This window comes from Mustela putorius, unplaced genomic scaffold, assembly GCF_011764305.1.
Source record: "Mustela putorius furo isolate JIRA1106 unplaced genomic scaffold, ASM1176430v1.1 tig00000450_pilon_pilon_pilon, whole genome shotgun sequence".
Taxonomy (NCBI): Eukaryota; Metazoa; Chordata; class Mammalia; order Carnivora; family Mustelidae; genus Mustela; species Mustela putorius.
Window position 1 is genome coordinate 9589149 of NW_025421385.1, and position 20782 is coordinate 9609930.

At 49.6% G+C, this 20782-nt stretch overlaps 1 protein-coding gene across 12 annotated transcripts in view; it reads right to left on the reverse strand.

Moving 5' to 3' along the window:
• ZDHHC14 (zinc finger DHHC-type palmitoyltransferase 14) overlaps positions 1 to 20782 on the reverse strand; it is a 276013-nt gene that overhangs the window by 15117 nt on the left and 240114 nt on the right. For 11 of the 12 annotated variants that reach the window (XM_045080132.1, XM_004770891.3, XM_004770889.3 and 8 more), the window contains 3 exons: positions 19736 to 19838; positions 18549 to 18658; positions 12671 to 12773 (listed from right to left, as the gene is read on the reverse strand). In XM_045080132.1, coding sequence (XP_044936067.1) covers positions 12671 to 12773; positions 18549 to 18658; positions 19736 to 19838 — 316 coding nt within the window. Of the gene's footprint in view, positions 1 to 7325; positions 8152 to 12670; positions 12774 to 18548; positions 18659 to 19735; positions 19839 to 20782 lie in introns of those variants that run through there. The other variant, XM_045080127.1, reaches the window with a different exon arrangement.

A 20782-nucleotide genomic window follows, 5' to 3' on the forward strand; every position in this document is an offset into this window, starting at 1 on the left:
TGGAGCTCCCCCCATGTCTCATACCTTCAGTCTACCCAGCACCCTGGGCTCTAAGGAAAGATAAAACTGCAAATCAGACTTGCTTGTCTCTGTTGCCTGCAGAAAGACTTCCTTTTTATTGAACACTAATTGGCAAATTCTATTTTAGGGATCGGTGCAAGACTGACGTTTGCAGACTCACAGAGGCTTATGTGAGAGGGCAGAGCTGGAGATTTTCGAGGTCAGGGGCACCAGGGCAAGGGGAGAGGTAGCCCCCCCTCCTGTCTCCAGCTCACTTCCCTGGTCCTCTTCCCTGGTCACTCCCCTCCAGCCATGCCCACTGCAGAGCCAGATTCCCCTGGAGGAAGTGATCAGTTAGTTCCTTAGACCTTGTGATCACTGGGGACTTCACGTGGAGCTGGATGTGGTCTGGAAGGCTTTGTATGACCAACATCACTGCTGCCTCTAACAGGACCACCCGTACCTGGAGGTGGGTTTATCCTGAAGCTATGAGGCTTGAGATCAAGTCCCAGCTCCTGGCAAATTGTTTTCTTTCTCTTAAAGAGAAAGCCCCCTCCAAACCAGGGTCCACTCCTGTACACATTACAGAGCTTTCCTGTGGCCAAACTGACAATTCATTAAAACGGTAACAAATCCGTGCTCAGCCTCCCGGTCAGGACTATGAAAAACAGTGTTCCGATTACCAGAGGTAAAGCCTAAGAGCTTGAACACATGAAAAACAATTGACCCTGAACTATTGCTTTAAAAAAAAAAAAGTCTAAATATAAGTGACTCAGAAATATTTTCAAAATGAGTATTTTGAACCCTAGCTTGTATTAACTGACTTCAAGCCTCTCTCCTACATTGATTTCTTCAAACATTTAAAAAGATGACTATCTTTCTGAGTATAGTTATGGATATTTCTTTCATCATAGGGCCTGCTTTCATATTAATAATTAACCTACTCTCTGCCGTGCATGGCTTCCCGCCAGTTTAACTTGCGGCCGTGACGTCCGTGAGCACAGTTACCGGGACGATGAACCTAAGTGTCCAAATCCTGCTGACCCAAAACTTTGAAAAGAATTTGTCCCATTTGAACTGATTTTCCTTTAGACAAACAACCCCATATGGACGAACCCAGGGACCAGGATTTGTTCTACTGGAGTTTGCCCATATAAATCTCTTATTGGTTCCACGTGACAATGGACTTTATTGGATTCCAACAAGGGACTATAATTCTCACATTAACTTCGCATGTTTTGAACATCTCCTTCTTAGTGCTCGCTTCGGCAGCACATATACTAAAATTGAACATCTCCTTCTTAGAAAAGATTCAATGATTGGGAAGCTCCTTTTTTGTTGTTGTTGTTTTGTTTTTAAAGTTAGCATTCCCTCATTTTGCACAATGCCAAAATTCCCAGGAGGATGGGTTGATAAACCTTCATGGTTGCGATCCCATTTGATAACTCAGCTGATATTTTCAAGGTCACTGTGGAGGGGATCCATGAAACGATGTACTTATACCTCCTCCTTTTCACCTCTGCTTCTGATTTTTATTTGCCCATTTCTTCTTTCTTCTTCCTCTTTTTCCTTCCCTGTCTTCCTTCCCACCTCTCTCTTCTTAAAGGTCAGCCTTTCTTTTCTTATTTATCTATTTATTTTTTATTATATTCAGCTAGCCACTGTATAGTACATAATTAGTTTTTGATGTAGTTTTCAGTGATTCGTTAGTTAAGTGTAACACCCAGCGCTCATCACAGCAGGTGCCTCCTCAATGCCCATTGCTCTGTGACCCCCTCCCTACACCCTCCTCCTCCGAACCCCCCAGATTGTTTCTCGGGATCCATAGTTTCTCATGGTTCATCTCCCTCTCTGATTTCTCTCCCCTTTGGATTTCCCTCCCTTCCTCTATGGTCCTCTGTGCTATTGCTTATGTTCCACAGATGAGTGAAACCATATGATAATTGTCTTTCTCTGCTTGATTTACTTTGCTTAACATAATCCCCTCCAGTTCCATCCATGTTGATGCAAATGGTGGCTATTTGTCCTTTCTGATGGCTGAGTAATATTCCCTTGTGTATAAGAGCCACATCTTCTTTATCCATTCATTCATCTGTTGAAGGGCATCTCAGCTCCTTCCACAGGTTGGCTATCAAGGACATTGCTGCTATGAACATTGGTGTGCATGTGCCCCTTCTTTTCACTACATCTGTATCTTTGGGGTAAATACCCAGTCGTGTCGTTGCTGGGTCCTAGCGTAGCTCTATTCTTAACAACCAAATTGGCAAAGAAGAAGTCAAATTCTCCCTCTTTGCAGATGACATGATACTATATGTGGAAAAACCAAAAGACTCCACCCCCAAATTACTAGAACTCATACGGCAATTCAGCAATGTGGCAGGAGACAAAATCAATGCACAGAAATCAGCTGTTTTTCTATACATTAACAATGTAACTATAGAAAGAGAAATTAAGGAATCAATTCCGTTCACAACAGCAACAAAAACCACAAGATCCAAAGGAAATAAACCTAACTAAAGAGGTAAAGGATCTATACTCTAGAAACTACAAAACACTCATGAAAGAAACTGAAGAAACAAAAAGATGGAAAAATATTCCATGCTCATATATTGGAAGAATAAACATCTAAATGTCTATCCTCCCCAGAGCAATTTATACTTACAATGCCATCACTATTAAAATACCATTGACATTTTTCAAAGAGCTGGAACAAAAAAATCCTAAAATCTGTATGGAACTGGGAAAGATCCCGAATTGCCAAGTTAAGGATGAAACAAACAAACAAAGCTGGGGGCACCCCGTTGCATGTCTTCGAGCTGTATTACAAAGCTGTGATCACCAAGACAGCATTGTACTGGCACAAAAACAGACACACAATGGAACAGACCAATGGAACAGAATAAGGACTCCAGAAATGGACTCTCAACTCCATGGTTAACTAATCTTTGACAAATCAGGAAAAAAATATCCAATAGACAAAAGACAGTTTCTTCAATACAAGGTGCTGGGAAAATTGGACAGCTACATACAGAAGAATGAAACCGGACCATTCTCTTACACCAGACACAAAAATAGACTCAAAAATGGATGAAAGACCTCAATGAGAGACAGGAATCCATCAAAATCCTAGAGGAGAACACAGGCAGTAACCTCTTCGACACTGGCCACAGCAACTTTCAACACATGTCGCCAAAGACAAGCGAAAATGAACTTTTGGGACTTCAACAAGATCAAAAGCTTCTGCACAGCAAAGGAAACAGTCAACAAAACTAAGAGGCAACCCAGGAATGGGAGAAGATATTTGCAAATGACAGTACAGACAAAGGGCTGATATTCAAGATCTATAAAGAAATTCTCAAACTCAATACTCAAAACTAATAACCCAGTCAAAAAATGGGCAGAAGACATGAACAGACACTTCTCGAGAAAAGCTCAGCCTTTCTCAAGCCACCCCCCACCTTCTCGCCTTTTCATGAGCGGACTCCTCTCTTCAACCAGTAGGGGGCGACATCACTGCTTACTTCTCTGACAACTTGGTCCAGGGCTTAAGGCTCCAGCACTAACACCAAAACACCCTTAGGTGTCTTTTAGAGATCTAACCACTCACATAATCTTAAGAAAAACCAATCAAGCACCTGGATACTGGGCAGTACAATCCACCCAGTACAAACGGGAAATTGAGAGACTTGTGCTATCATTCCAAAACAAGCCTTTAAAGGTTACTATCTCTCAAATATTGGGTTGAATTCTATGAAACTGCCATTCTAAACGTAAAAAAATCAGGGAAGCCTGGGTGTCTCGTGGGTTAAGCCACTGCCTTGGGCTCAGGTCGTGATCCCAGGGTTCTAGGATCAAGCCCTGCATGGGACTCCTTGCTTAGCAAGGAGGCTGCTTCTCTCTCTGCTTCTGCCTGCCACTCTGCCTGCTTGTACTCTCCTGCTCGCTCTCGCTCTCTCTGATAAATAAATAAATAAAATCTTAAAAAAATAAAAAAGTAAAAAATCATCCAAATGCGGAAGACCACTGGAATAGAAACCCGATCTCTTGGAAGAGTATCTACGAAAAGACCCTCGTGTTGGCAGCAGGAGAAACAGTGGGGGCAGGAGCGCGGACCGCTGTGTTTGCTGTGTGAGGGCTGGCTGATTTACTGCTGGGACAAAGCACTGTCATTTAACGTACAAACGAACTGATGGTTTCAGATGTTCAGATGTCACACACATTGTCACTTAAAGTTACGAGGGGAAAACAGTGCAGCGATAATTTACTTTCTGTTTCTGCAGATTTTCAAATAAAATTGCTCATGTTGGGATACATTTTATTTTACTCTCGCTGACTTCTTGTTTGAAATAAACCTAGCACACAAATTCAATGCTGTTAAAAGCAAAGCTGGGAGTTTTCTAGATGGTCTTGTATACAAATGAAGGGCGAGTGAAATTATTTATGGCTTCTGCTCCAATTCTTATCAAAAGTATTAGCATTGGGCATTGTTTATGTCTGCTTGGCCATGAAGCCGTCTTCTGGGGGTCTATGAGTGCTCAATTACGGTTCCAGAAATACTCTATACTTCTAAAACACACTTAAAATGTAGGTTAGGAGGAGAGCTTCCTTCTTGTCCTGTGATTTACCATTATTGTTTAATCTATTTTTTTCAGATGATGCACGAAGAATTCTGCAAGACTAGCTGAATAAATCACATAAGTGCTGGGTTTAGTTTAATTAATAAAATTAACAATGAATGAAGTTGACATCAGATGTCTTGTAGACATTAAACATGCATTAATTCCGATTTTGTAGTTCACACGTTTTAGAGCTCATCATGTGTTTTCAAGTCTTAAAAATTGTCACCATCCCTGGAAAAGCACACAGGCACTTGGCTTACAGTGTCCAGTGGGTAGACTAGCCGTGACCTCTGGTTTCTCAGCCCATGGACTGATTTGATCGTACCAAGGCTATCCCTGCACCAAAGAGAACTCCGTCCCTCTGGTTCCTAGTTTCATATTCATAGGGGAGCCTTTTGCAGATGTGACAAAACTGGGGAGAGGAAGGAATGAGGTGGAGAAATAAAGACAGGAACACACCAGTGTTTGTGCAGAGCCCCCAGGAGCAAGGCCCCGAGACGGGGACGTTCACGCACACTCAGCTGAACGTCTAATGAGCCCCTCCTGCGTTCCTGGCTGTGTCATCGGCTGGGGCTGGGAGGACGGGGCACACAGGGGCTCAGTCGGTTCTAATGGCCTCCGTTCACGACTCCCCACTTCTTCCCTTCACGGGCTAGGAATGGGAGGCTCTTGGGACTAAAGGACTTGATGTCCCTGCTGTCCCAGCCCCAGGGTGAGGACTGGCAAGTACAAGCCCAGGGGCTGTGATGCCGCACGGAGCTCTCGCTCTACCTTTCCACACTGTGCTGAGTCCTGAAATCTGTCCGTCTGCATTTCCCCCTCCTCATATTTCAGCTTTATTCGCTCATCCTCGATAGTGTCTAATTCGGTCAAGAGACCTGATTTGACTTGGTGAGGGCAGAGTTGACAGGGGTGGGTGGAGAGAGAGTCAGGAAAAGATATTAAATGTTGATTTTCGAGAAAAGACTCTTCCAGCAGGAGAAACGAAATCAGGTTAATAGAGGACAAACCAGCAGCTCATGCTTTGTTAACAATGCCGATCGGCTGTTATTTCTAGGACAACTAATAAAATTGGCCCACGTCTCTAATATTTCAAAGTGAATTTCTACAAACCACATCATTCCTTCATAAGCACGGGGAGGGAGCCATCTGTAAGTTTCCCCCACTACCGGCAGGGTACCCCCCGTCACCCCCAGCTATCAATGGGCACCTTCAGCTTCCCCCTCCCCCTCTCCCTGTGTTTCCAAGCTGAAAGGCGGGGGGTGTGGGGGGGCGCATCCCTGGCTCCTTGTCCCCAACCCTCCACAGAGACTCCACCCCTGACAGCTGCTGCTTCTTTTCGAAACCCACCTCGGCTGTCCCGAGCAGCCCCACTGCCGCAAGGTCTACTGTGAAGGTCTTCTTCTGTTTTCCCCATCTCCGTATTAACATGCTTCCCTCGGCACCGCATGGGACCTCCGGGGCTCCATTCACCCCAAGAAAACCTGATGATATTGCTCTCTGCAACAGCTCCCTGCCTTGTGGAGAAATCCATGCTGCTTCTAAGGCACGCAAGGCTCTTCACATGCTCCCTCCAACACCTGCTTTGCAGCCCACAGTCTGGTAACTCAGTTGTCCGGCTCCCGCACCGGCATGCAGGGCCACCCCACTTGCACCTGTGACCTGTCCGTGCTTTGTGTGGCGTGTTTCTCCCATCCCTGGGTGGCTAATGCGTTTTAACGAACCTCTTACTATTTGGCTCCGATGTCATCTCCTCCAGAAAGCTTCTCCTGAAACCCAAGTACCTCTGTTTGGAGTCCCACAACTGCCCGGCCTCTCGTTTGCTAGCACATTCTGCTGAAATCCTCCGTACACCTGAGTATGAATATTTTCTGAACAGAGCATGTCTTAGTTGAGTCAATTCAGCTAAGGTTTTTCAAGAAAAACGTTCTTTGTGTCAGAGCAAAATATGGCTCAAAAATCACTCCTTTTAACCCAAAAGTCTTGGAGAATTCAAGAGAATTTGAAGGTGATGGTTTCCAACGCTAGCTGACGGTTCAAATCACCTCCGGGGTCATTAAAATGCCAGTGGTTGCACCACCACCTGGGGATTCCGACTGAGCTGGGCTCGGGATTTCAGCGTTGGGATCCTAACGTTCACCCAGGGCTGAGGCCCACTGGGTTGTAATGAGCTCGGCTGCCAGATGTAAGGGCCAGCTCTGAAGAGGTTCAGCTGACACCGATTTGAGGGCTTCTGGAGTTGAATTCGCAGAAAGCAGCCCGGCTTTGTGACTCTGAGCAAGCCAGGCATTATTCTAAAGCCTCAGTTTCATGTTTTGCAAAATGGGAATGTAAGGACCTATTTAGCCAGAGCGAATCCACCTTGGTTAAAAGCCGTTTTGTTGTTTGTGCAGGAAAACTCAAACTGACCCTGCCCGCCCACCCCAAGAAGCTTACTTAGAAGCAAGTCTGGGAAACCAGTAAAATATGGTCGGCCAGTTCCTAATAACAGAGCCCAGAACACAAGGACGAGTCAGGCCAGGTGGAGACATCCAATCAGTAAAGCACACATATTGTCTCCCTAACCACCAAAGAATGTGAACTCCACCTTTTGGGTGCCAAACTTGAGCACCAATTCTGACCAGAGTAATCGGTCAGTTCGAACAACTACTATAGGGTAAATTGTAATTCAATTGGCCACCTGCGTGTGACCTAACATGACTATGCAACTTTCTCTGTGTGTTACAATCTCATTGGCCACCTCTGTGTGGCCAGGCTTTTGCTCTATAAAAGGTAGCCTGTAAGATGGGGAGGGGTCGCTGTCTTCGGAGGCGGCCCTGACTGGTCAGTCTGACTTCTAATGCTTAGCATAGAATAGAGCTTTGGATAACTTTCACTTTGTTTCAGTCTCGTTCCTCTGGCCAATCAGTCTGACTTCTAATACTTATCATAAAATAAAACTTCAAATAACTTTCACTTTGTCTCAGTCTCGTTTCGTTTAATAACAGACCGAACAGGGAATACCTTGTAGGTTGCTGTGGGGGTTAAATGAGATGATCCCTGCAGTAATAGTATCCACACTGTCCACACTCTGTTGACTGCAGCGTGAATTGACTTTTGCCCCAGCGGAGACCCCCTGGCCACAGTATAATTCTGTATTAAATAAACTTGGTTCCACTTTTAGAACTGCCTGAAATGCACCTTGTTTGTTATTGTTAGATCACGTTGTGATTTAAATTCAACTTTAAAGGACTTGAAGCTAGTTTTCACATCTGTCTCATTGGGGACTGGGACACAAGAACATTTTTTATTGATCGTGTGCTCTAATTACATCTAATAAATGAAATAAATAAATAAAAAGGAAGACGGTGGGTTGCTTGTGGACAAATCGCTCCTAGCAATGATGCATGGCTCTTGCATGGCAGAAGGTAAGTGCCTGGATGTCCACTGGGCTCTCAGAACTGGAAAACCTGCAGGGATTGGGGTTCTTTCTGGCCAAGCGCTGCTGGGCCTGATGTGTTGGCTCGGTTTGAGGTGGTCTTGGTTGGGGTGTCTGTTGGAGGCAGACGAAGCAAGTCAAAAGAAAGAGATGTCATAATCTGCCTCAAGGAATTATGGTCAGTCTTGAAATATTTAAGCTCCTTTTTCCATATTCTGACAATTTCTGGAAAATGCTTGTGTATTTCTCCTGGTCCTAACATTACCCAGAGCAGGACCTGCAGCCCACGCTGGAAGTCACTCTGGTAGGGACCCCCGCTCTCTCCTCCGGGGGACTTACAAGCATTTCACAGCCCGCGGCACACAAATCACCAATTACCCCCTTCAGGGCTCAGTTTACCTATGTTCCTTCCCTCCCACCACATTCCCTCTCTTTTCACGTCTACAAATTACTCTTCTTATTTGTTTTTACTTTTTCAGTCCTTAACTTTCCTTCCTTTCATCTATTTCCATAATAAAGCAGTAATGATATGACTGAAGAGACAACGGCAACAGATTAGGTAACTTTGTAAAATAAATTCCTAGAAAGACAAGTGCTCTTGAAACTGACGCAAGACGAAGTAAAAAATCTCAACAGACCTGTGAAAAGTAGTAAGTGAATTCATAATCAAAAAACTATCCACAAAGAAAAGCTCAGGACCAGAGAGCCTCACTGGTGAATTCTACCACATCTTTTAAATGGAATTAATCCCAGTTCTTCATAAATTCTTCCAAAAAACAGAGAGGAAGAAACACTTCTCAACTCAGTCTATGAAGCTAATATTATCCTGATCCCAACGCCAGACAAAACAAGAAAAGGAAACTGCAGACGAAAATCTTTTATGAATATAGATGTAGAAATCCTCAACAGAACACCCAGCAAGCTAAAGCCAGCAACATATAAGAGGGATTATACATCACGGCTAAGTAGGATTTATCCTAGAAATCTGAGAAGTATGAGACAAATAAGGGGAAGTTTTGGTATAAAGCCCAGACTGCAGCAGGGTCTCGAGTCTGGGTCAAGGTGGGTAGGAGGAGTGGGAGGAACCAAGGGTCACAGTGTTTACCCTTTTCTGGGAGGAGCTGGCTCCCTTTCCGGTGTATGGGGACTGAGAAGTTGTTCTCTGCTCTTCTGACCTGTCAAGCTGCAAAGATCAGAGCTTCGCAAAGAGTTTCTAGCTAGATGGGACTTTAGAGACAAATTAGTTTCAGGTCGCATTTTGCAGGTGGGGAAAACTGAGGACCACAGAAGCAGAGTGACTTGCTAATAGTCAGGGGGAGTTAACTGGTGAGAGCCAGGACTGGAGCTCTCACTCTCTGCTTCCATCGAGGCTCCTTCCCTCACCTGGGTCATGTCCATTGTTGTTCAAGTTACTCAGCATAGATGCAGGGTTGATCTTATCATCATGGATATCAGGGAGATGATGACAGTAATAATAATAGAGCTAATACTTATATAACACTCACCCTGTGCCAGGCAAGGTTTTAAGTGCTTAACATGCATTAACTCACCTAATCCCCATAGAAACCTTACAAAGGATATCAATGTTCCCATATTATGGATGAAAACACTGAGGCAGAGAGGTTAAGCAACTTGTCAAGGTCATTTACCCAGCAAGCGGCAGAAGCCTGGCTCTTTGCACAATTAATCCCTATCTCCTCTTGGGGAGAAGAAGGAAGGCCTCTTTCAAGCCTGGTGCCTGACTGTGAAGTGCACCCCATGTCGAAGACACATCCCTGCACATTTTTAAATCACTGCTGGAACAGCCCGGCCCAGGGACCTGTGCACTATTTACCAAATCTGGAGCGTACTTTGCCGGATTTTTAGATTTTGTCTCTGATAGGGAGAAGGTGGACCATGGAACTCAGCGATGTGGAATTTCTTTACTGTGGAGTCCACGGGAGTCAGGGGGAGCAGCTGGTCCAGAAAGCATATGCAGAATGTCATGTATCTGAACTTACGGTCTGCACATGTCATTAGGGTTGTGGCAGCTGGAGTGTTAACGATCCCGGAAGGCTCCCCAGGCTGACCTGTGCCTTGATCATTCCTTTACATCCCATGGCACTTTCAGTGCCTTGTCCAGAAGAGCTTGTACGCTTTTCTGGAAAGATCAGTGCACGCTTGGACAAAGAAATGAATGAAGCTCTTCCCCTTTCTGTGTGCTGGTGGCGACGCAGGGCTGTGGGACGTGGCGTCTTCCACCTCCACTTGGGTGAGCGAGGTAGACAGGGCATGAAGTCCAAGTGCTGTCAGCCTTGGCAAGTCGCCTGGGGTCATGGGGCCTCACTCAGTGCCCCCGGTCATCACTCAGGACGCCACGGTTACCAGGTTGGGCCTGAAGAAGCTCTGATGCAGGTCAGAGCTCTGCCCAAGCCCCCGATCTGACTGGCCCTTCAGGCATGTACCCTAACCATTCCTGCCAGGCCAGTGCCCTCGGGAGTATGTCCTTAACTGGGGGCATGGTGCGGGTCTAGATGGCCTGGACCCCAGAGGCACAAGGGCAATTCTGATGACTCTGATTAACCGTACGAAGCAAAATAACCACCATGTCCCCTTTGTCAAACCTGCCCTCTCGGTCTAGCATGGAGGCACACAGTAGGTGCTCAGTAAATGTTTGTGGAATTAACAAAGTGTGCTCTCATCCCGTCTTAACATAAAGTGGCTTAACAGTGTCAACACCCCGAAGGGGGCCTTGTTTACTTCTTAAATCTAAAGAGAGTGCAGAGCAGGGCGAGCTCAGTACCACGGGAGTCAGGGTATGAAACAAACCTAAGTTCATTGAGTCTGGTAAGGACCCCTGCCCTCAGAGGCAGCGTCTAATGAGGGCTCCTCCTGCATCCTTCAGGTATGTGTGTGTGTCCTGTCCCCAGACCTCTGCCTCCTCGAGGACAGAGGGACTGCTCTCCAGAGACCGCACATCTCTACCCCCGAGTCGAGTCCTCAGCACACAGCGGGGACTCAGTTACCGAATGAACTAGAGACACAGTGTGTGAAAGTTCGAGCACACATCCCAGGAGTTATCGGTGGGAACCATGGTCAGGATGGCAAACAGGAACTTTCTCCTTACAGGGCTTTTGTTGTGCACCTGCCGATCTCTGAGAAAGACTTCGGGACATGGATACTGTTGTCCATGGTGCCTGTTCACGGAAAGGAGGCAGTATACGAAATAGACACGGGCATTAGCCATCAGACTGGTTTTGGATCCATGAACTTGTGGCTATGTGCCCTGGGGCAGATGAATCCCCTCTCTTAGCTTAAAAAGAAAAAAAAGCGAGAGACAAGCAGGCCCCTTTGCATTGTTGGTTTGGATTCAGTAAGATTCTGCTCAAGTACTTTGCACGCAGTTGGTGTCACATAAATGCAGTCTCCTTTCCTGTGGGCCTCGCTCCTTGCGCTCTTAGTCCTCATTTCCCTCCTCTAAAAACAAGGCGGTGCCCCTTAAGGGCCTCTTGTGTGGGTGAGTGCGGACAGAACAAGATGTCCTGCGGCCGCTCTCAGAGTGGGGTGGCAAGGACCGTGCTGCGCACACTTGCCTCTAAAGGAGACACTTGATCAGCAAAGCAAAGCACCAGAGCTCGAACTAGACGCCCCTGCCGCCGACAAACAAGCCCCCGCAAGCTTGTCCTGGGGGTCCAAGCCCATTCTCATGGGTCTCGGGGAGGAAGCGGTTTCCCTGAGCGCTTATTGAGACAGCTTTGAGACTGTTGCTTCTAAAACAGTTCTTTCTAAGCGGAAACAAAGTGTCCAAGAGGCTCTGGTTTTCCCAGTCTCCCCCAGAAGACAGGTCTTTGATCTGCTTGTTACAGAAACTCTGTTTTGGGTGATTCCCAACTATAAAGAATAAATAGCTCCAAGTGGGGTCACATCGGGTTCCCTCCTGAAACACTGAGTTTCTTTAGGGAAATCCATTCCAACAGAGGAAAGCCATGGTCTTCCAGACACCTAAGGGTTTTTAAGAGACTGACGGTCAGAGCCAGAGCTGACGGTGCTTTTAGGCGCCTATGGAGGGACTCCCGCCCTGGCCCCAAGTCTCCACCTGCAGACTGGAAACAAAGCCTGTCCGTATGCCCCACCTCGCAGGACACCTGGGAGCCTTCTTTGGCGAGACTTACTCAGTTTGGGCTCCGAATGAAGAAAACCTTGTCTGATTATGAGCATTAAGCTGTGCATGGCTGATCTAGGGTTTGGGCTGAGAGACAGGTGAACTGGCCACCCAATGCATAGAGTGAGGCGAAGGCACGGAAAGGGACCACCCGGCCGGCCCTGCTGCCAGCACTGCTATCTCATTCCCTAGACAACGCCCTGGTTCTGTGTAAGGGGGTTTCCCATCACAAGGTGCCACGTCCTGCTCCTGGAGGACTTTTTGCACGTGTACGTCCCCTTACACGACCCGACCTGGAACACACCAACCACTCAACGGCCCTCATCCTTTGCTGGGCACAGCCTTCACTTCACGCTTCCTTCCCCCCAGTGAGACTTTCAGTGGGCGTCCGGGAAAGTTTTCTAGCAGTGCTTGATTTGTTACTGGGTTAGTGACACAGAAGCAGAAGAGAAGCCTTTGCGGGAGCACTGGGCCTGCCGCAGGCACCCCTACCATGTCGCTCTGTGACTGCGTGGCCCCGTACGCGGCCATCCCGTTGGACGGTGCGGCTGGCTGCGGCGTGTCGGACTGGATGTAGCCTCTTCTGTCGATGAGGCTGCCAGAGAAAAACCAAACCAAACATCGGAAGAGGGAACAAAAAGCCAAAGGCGTCATCAACCCTATTTTCATTCCCATTTGGGACTCCCTGTTTCTGTCTGGCCCCAGTGCAGGCCCCTGGGGGTACACCCCCACTTAACCTTCACATCCAGTCAGGGACTGATTCTGTCACCTCGGCCTTTAAAAAATGCCCGTAGCATCTGTTCCCTCCCTGTCACCTGCTGCGGGCTCCCATGGTCTCCCACCCCGTCCCCCTAAGGTTCGTCTAGCGCCCAGTCCTCATAAGGTCTCTCCGCCTGCTTGCCCTGCTCTGGGGTCACTCCACCACCCGCCAACACTCCTACTACTTGTCCCCACTTCCCACCCCGGCCTCAGTCTGTGCCTTCTTAGGACAGGCACCATGTCCCCAGGTCCTTCCTTGAGTGTGTGACACCGCAGCCCCAGCCCCGCCTGCTCGCACCGGTGTCTGCGGTCCCTGCACTGCTCCGGCTCTGGGTTTTCTTCCCCAGTCACTCTCCCTTCCACTCCACTGTCCAAAGCCCCCAAATCTTGCTCTTGCCCCTTCTCTGGATTCTCTGGGCCCTGCACGGGACCCCTGTAGTGGCACACACCCCTTTCCGCCTGGTGTCGCCAGGGTTTATCCGCAGCCCCCCCCATCTAGCGGCCTGCCAGCTCCAGACCACGGCCTTCATCTTCCCCCAAAAGCACCTACCCCGACCCCACGCCCACCCCCATCCCGGACCAGGCCCCTCCGCGGTCCCCCAACGCGCCCTGTTGGTCACGTCCTGTTGGGGGGGTCCCCCGCTGGCCGATTTGCATCTGTCGTGGCCTGTAAGCATCACGAGGGCAAGAGCCAGGTGTTAATCACGGAGCCCCGCCACGGACGCCCAGTAGGAGCTGCGCAGAAGCTTGGTGGCTGAACGAGGAGAAGCGCGTCCCTGTCTCTCGCTGGCAAGTGCCCAGAGAACAGTAAAACCGTCTCTTCTGTGGCCCCGGGAGCTGTGGCCCAGACGGAAGAAACGGGAAGCTTTATGCAGCCATCAAAAGAGCCGCCTTTTTTGCTTCCCAAGAGAAGGCTCAGTGTTCCTTGAGTCTAAGGGCAGGACTGCAAAGGGCAAGCGGGGAGGTTGGGCTGAGGAGTGGCCGCTCCTTGTGCGGCCCCCGCCGCGTGGGGCTCGGCCGCTGGCCCCGCAGCCTCCGCAAGATGCTGCAGATGCGTCCCGGTGCCTGCGCGCCCCCTCCTCCTCCCGAGGGTGGCTGGCCGGTCCCCTGAGGCCGCCCCCCTCCTTGTCAGGTTGCCTCTCAGGAGACATGAGTTTTTCTAACGAGCACCAGCGGGTCTCCAGACTGCACAGTCACAAGGCCTGGAAAAATACTTGTGACAATGGGATTCTCTCTGCTTCCAGTTTCGGTTGGATTCCCAGAGGTTTGGAAAAACCAAGAGGCGAGCGACAAGGACCTCCATCTTCCAAAGGTGGGGGGCGGGTGCTGGAGCCCCATGCCGCTCACACCGAGTGTGTGACCCCCTGCAAGGGCACAGAAGATCAAGTGGGAAGAGCACAGAAGGGTGGACAGCGGTCATCTGCAGCCCACGGTGGACAGGAGCCTTGCAGGTCCCCTGGGACGGACCCGTGTGCAGTGGGGGTGAACTGCGACTTTCCAAAAGCTGTGCTGAAATCCTAACCCGGCTACAGGTGAAGGGGAGGAGAGTCTGCCTTTCAGTGAACTCTGGGGTCCCTACTCACGGAAGTGACACCGTGCTCCAGGACACGGAAGTGCCCCGAGCCCTTTGTTTTATTTTTAGGTCACAGAGAAATTAAGGGGCTTGCAGGGGGTTTCATTCAGGAGCAGAAAAAAAAAAAAAAAAAAGAACGAGGTCCTCAAAAGAGTCTGAAAGGACAGAAGGGACAACAAAATGAACTTCGTCTCGGCCTGCATCCTCTGTGTTCAGCATCCTCTGTGTTCAGCATCCTCTGTGCTCAGCCTGTTTCGTGGACCAAGCACACACTCAACACCGTAACACTCTGCCTCAAGTCTCCTTTCAGCCCTCACGGTGGCCGGGAACCCCTCTAATCTGGACGCCTCCTTGCCCTCCCCTCTTGCTGTGCCTTCTGTGGTGCCCGCACTCCTCCACGGGAGCTCTCTCAGGGCTTCCTCGAACAGGCCCTGCTCTCCTCTCACCCCAGGGCTATGGCACGTGCTGCTCCTGTGCGTCCTCCCCCAGATTCCTTCCCCCAATTCCTACGCATCCTTACAACAGACGACAACTTTGGCCCCCTCCTCTGGGAAGCCCTCCTGGGTGTCCCATGGAACCTGCACCCCGCCCTCTGTCACAGCCACTCTTGGACTGTGTAGACTGTGTTCTGTTCAACCTGTCAGTGACAGGATGACCCTTAGCACTGGCCCACAGGGCCTGACTGATCACACCTTGGGACCTTCTGCTGTTCCAATTTTCCATTCCCTCTGCTACACTTGTAGGAGAAACCCCTTTCCCAAACCTGGCCATTTCCACCCCGCAGCCATGCACAGTCCTGGGGACGGGACCCGTGCAGGGAACCAAACGTGGGTCTTTGTCCTCATGGTTCCTAGTTCTCAGATGGAAACATGAAGACATCTCCCAAGTATGTCGTTACACCGTTTCGGAAGACCTCGGGAAATTCAGGTGCGTGAGGTTAGGCCCGCTGTGGTTCGTAGTCCCCACTGCAGAGGCTTGGCTGGGATGCCCGTGGAGGGTACTGGCCCTCTTAGGGCATTGGGGTGGGTGAGGTAGGGCAGAGAGAGAAGGGGCAGAGAAGGCGACAGGAGGGAGAAGCAAAGACAAGCGCCCTCCCCCTGCCATTTCTGTCCAGGGCCAGTTCCGGGAGCCGGTGGGCACAGTGGGAGAGGCCAGGGGCCCATTTTCCCTGCACAAATCCAGGAGCAGGTCACGTAGTTCCGAGGGGAGGGCCGTCCTCAAGAAGCGCCCCATCCAGAGGGACTTGGGCTCGGGAAAGAATACAGCCCCAGCTCAGCCACAGTAGGAAATTTTATCCAGTTGTGGAAGCAGTAGATTTGGTGATGAGATTTGATAAATAAATGATACAAAGTGGGGGAGGCCACGGGAAGGCTTGAGACGAGGACCAAACCAGGCCCTGACGTGCGCCTCCTTTACAGGCTGAATAGCCGCACAAAAGGCTTAGGTCGATGAGGTCGAGCAGCACTGAGAAAGGGTCTGTGCTGTGCGTTGCGCGCGCTCGCCCACGTGACTTCCCACACGTTGGCTAGTCAGCTAGAGACGACTGGGCCGGGGTCAGAAATTCTTGGCCGGACCTTGCTGCCCTTGCGCGGGCTCTAGACCACACCACTGTAAGACTGAGCTGTGCTTACACAAACTATGTCTTGAGTGGCCTTGAAGTCAATACCTCTGGCGCTAAAAGGTCTGCTATTGGGGCTTGGGAAATAGATAATGGGAAAGCTTGAAGGATTTTCTGTGCATGTTGCAAACTCTTTAGTAATCAGCTAAGAATAGATACTTTCTTATGATTGTTTCTGTTAGCTCTATAATGCCTCGCAGCCTTGAGCACAATCGGCTCTATGGGACATCCTCCTCCGTGCTCCTCCTGCTGCCCCCGTCTCTTTGTCTCTTCATTTCTTTTCACCGTCCTCTTACCCTCACGTTCCTGGTCGATTTGTCGCACCGGCCGTGACAACAAAGCAGCGCCAAAGGCAAATCGAAGAACGGGGAACAAGAAAACAGATTTGTTCCAAATGGGAGACTTCGAAATTCCTTTCCTGGGTTCAGATGCGTTTCAGATTTGGGGAAGGAGGCCTGTTCCGCTGTCCTTTGTCTATTACGCTCCTCCGAGGCCCCTCACTTGGACCTCACGGCCTGGCCCCATGATCCACAAATACAAGCCAGTAGGAAGCAAAGCCAATTGTAAAGAAACAAGCATATCCTGAGGGGTTTTCTGGCCCAAAGAGCCCGAACAGGGCTCCTGGGTGGGTCTGGAGGTCTCCTGGGGAAAGCCTCGCACCTTCCCAGGCACGTCTGACGCCCCAGCCCAAGGCGACCTTCCATCCAGAGCCTTGGCTGTCCCTGCCTGCAGCCCTTCCTCGGAAGAGACCCCCGAGGGACAAGCCAGGGGGCTCTTGAGGGGCCGCAGTTTGGGGGGAGAGTGGCACAGTAGGCTCCCAACTTTCTAGGCCCAAACTAGAAAACGATCAACTGCTAATTACCCAGTAGTGCCAGTTATATAACCCGTTAGTACGAGGCCTCAGGTTTATTTCTGGGGGGAGGGCAACACTCTTACTGCCCTAATGATATTTCAGTGAGCCTGATGATAAAATCGAGTGTGCCTTCCACGAGCACACATTGACCATGACTGGCCACGGAGGTCCAAGCACAGAGTGGGGCCACCTCGGAGACCACCCGCGGCTCTCGTGCAGTGCATTTATGCATTAAGAGGCCAAAAGGGAGGAAGTAGCATGTTTTGGAAACTCATTCTAGAGACTCGGAATATGTGCTTAATAAATACATTGGATGATTATCCAATGACTCTGTTGGAAATGCTCTACCTGACAGTCGACTCACAAATAATGAGGAGCCGACTGCATTTTGTACTTGGGTAGCTTCCCCAGGGGGTGCGGGGGGCAGCACGTACATCCCTCACTCGCACTCCTTCTGATGCCAGAGCCTGGGTTTGGGTCCTGACCAGGGGGCATTTACTAGCTCGGCAAATGTGGGCACATGTTGGAACCTCCCTGGGCCAATTTCCTCGTCCACAAAATGGGATAGAATTGTCCCTACCTCTTAGGTACAGAGCAATGTTTTTTGTTTTGTTTTGTTTTTTTAATTTTGTTTTGTTTTGTTTTTTAAAGATTTTTATTTATTTGACAGACAGATCACAAGTAGGCAGAGAGGCAGGCAGAGAGAGAGGAGGAAGCAGGCTCCCTGCTGAGCAGACAGCCTGATGTGAGGCTCGACCCCAGGACCCTGGGATCATGACCTGAGCCGAAGGCAGAGGCTTTAACCACTGAGCCACCCAGGTGCCCCAGAGTGAGGTTTTAAAAGCTGATACATATAGGGACGCCTGAGCGGCTCAGTTGGTTGGGCAGTAGATTCTTGATTTTGGCTCAGGTCGTGATCTCTGGATTGTGAGATCGAGCCCTGCATAGGGCTCCACACTCAGTGCCGCCTCTGCTTGAAACTCTCCCCCCACTCGGGTGCACGGGCTCTCTCTCTAAATGAATGAAATCTTTAAAAGCCAACACACATAAAGCACTTAGAGCGGATCAAACACTGCTCATGAACGTCAGCGGCTGCCATCACAGTGCTGGCGCGTTACCACCGCCATGGAAACTCAGCTCTCAGCACCCACTTCTACAGCTTTCCTAACTGCTTCCTCCATTGCGTCCTGGACCCCCTACTCGTCTAACCACCACTCTCTCTTCAGCACGGATGCTCAAGATGACGCCACAGTTAATGGGAGTCACATGCCCCAGTTTCCCCATCTTGATCCTTCGGAGATTTTCCTCATCCTTGACAAGCATTCAGTGAAAGAACCAAAAAGATGACAGGAACAGCACCATAAGCAGAGCCAGATCTCTACTGCCCCAACGCCACGTCTCCGTGGCACAAAGCCGACCCCTGGCCTGGCGATCACCCAGAGGGTGCTATCAAATCTAACAGCGGGTTTTGTGGCTGGGTCTCTACCTCACAAGGCCTGTGCTGCCACACACACGTTGTTGGCTTTTCCGAGGTCTGCAAAAGCGCCTGACGCTTTCCGAATCTCACCTCGGAGAGATGGGCCCGCACAGGGCAACACAGCAATTGGTGAAGATGTTCCCGTAGCTGTAGGGATTGTAATTTTCTTTGCCTCTTTTATTTGACCAAGATCCTTTAATCTGAAAGAAAAAGGGAGACAATAACACCAACGCCACAGCTGAGGGAAACTGGATTGGAGGAAGGCCATAAAGAATGCGAAGTCATCTTTACTCATTTCTTTGCCAGGAGAAGCCGAGACACTTTCTCCAGAAAAACAGGCAAATGTTTTTTTCTCTCTAATGTGAACCAAACCTGGGTCACATTAGAGAGAAAGTAACATTCTTTGGGGACAATAATCTCTTGTTTCTATTACATGGCTCCAGAAGGTCAGCTCACATAAGCCTGTGGAGGGTTTTTCAGACCCACAGTTGGCGAGCTCAGCAATAGTTAAATGAATGAATGGTGGCTGATGGTTAACACGGCTCCCCTGCCAACTTACAGCCTAACGGAATCTGGCCTCACAGTGTTGCCCAAATAATCTCACAGATGCGAATATCCACAGCTACCAAATACACGTAACTGTTAATATTCTCTTAACTCACGTATCTCTCCAGGCTTTAAGGTGATCTGACCGAATCTGAGGTAGTTAATCGTGGTACTAACAGAAACTGTCAGAAGCTAAATATTCAGAGCAGAGAGGACCAGGCTGTGAGGAACCTCACCATCAGGATTTCTCTTTGTATACCTCCTCTCTGGCCTCATTAAGGACACACAGGCAATCCTGGACAGAAAGTGAAACTCTGGGTCAGGGTGGTCTCCTCCAGAAACGGAACTCTCATGTGGTAAACCTGAGAGGTGGATTCATTCGTTCACCCTGTCAGCCGGCCACGGTGTCCTTTCAGGGGACGTGTAACAGGTTGCTCACAAAACTACTGAAAAGGAAGAGAATCTCCTCCCTCAGCGTCTGGAATTGGGTGTCCCTTAGCCAACCTCAGAATCTGACTGACATGGTCAGAAAGTAGGACAATTCGGAGATCCCCAGCTGGGAATCGTGGAGGCTGATGTATGAAGATGCTTCCACAACATTCTTGGCTCCCAGAGGCTCACACCTGGACTGGGATATGCAGAAGGCCTTGGCCCCCAAGCTCGTCTCCTTTCCCCCTCTGCCTCTGGACACAGACGCCTACACCCAGCACCGCAGCCTGCCAGGAACTTACATCTTCATTCGTCGTCTGGTTGGAGCTGATCAGGTACGTGTGGAAACCCGAGAGGCCGACAATAGACCAGACGGAGAAGAAGCACACCACGGCCTCCAGCACAGTGGCCTGGAGTCAAGGAGCAGAACGGGGAAGGCAGGGGGACTCTCAGGGTGCCCGAGGAGCCAGGATGACATGAGGTTTGGATGGGAAACACCCACAGACACTCCCTAAGGCCTTTGAGCTTGTCTTGCTTCGCGTCAGGGCCATGCCTAGTCAGAGCGGCGTCCTTCAGGCTGGCAATGTGTCCCCTTCTCTTCTAACCTCACCTCGTTCATGCTCAGTGAACCATCAGTGGGCTCCCTGAGCTGTCACATCGACAGTTACTTCTCTCCCCCAGTCTGGTGTCAAGGGTAGGAGTGAATTGTCACAAAACAACAGTTGACAGTTGGGCACAGGTCTGGACACTGGTACCTGGGAGCCTGGGCAGGCCTTCTCGTCATGTTTTCTCTCTCCCTGACGGTCCCTTCACCCAACGGTGGCTGCCCGCCCCCCACTATGAGTGGGCTTCTGAGTCAGGGGGCCGTTTCTCAGAGTGGCATCGGGGGAGGGGTATTTCTAAGTCAGGGGACTTCTTTCCAGCCCCTTAACCCATGCTGACACATGGGGCCATTTTCAGCTAGTCGACGGGTGACTAGGAAATGCGGATGCTCTCCAGACATTGAGGGAGGGGGAGTCCAGAATTCCACAAGATGTGCCATAGCCAGAGGAAAGTGTGGTGTCCCTCAACAGATGACACAAAACAACCTAGAGTGTCTTCCTTCCCACGAATGTTCATGAAATTCTATTTACAAGATATAAACATTTCACAGGGAAAACCAAAAATATCCATCCTAGGTCTGGGAGTTGAAATACACACCATGCATCCCCCATCGATAAGTCATATCAGGCTTGGAGAGAGCAAATCCCGTGCTTTCTTTATGCTCCCAAGGACAGAAGCCATAGAATGCTGTAGTAGACCATCATTGATTTTTTTTTTTTCCAGGATTGGAAATAATTCATCTTTAG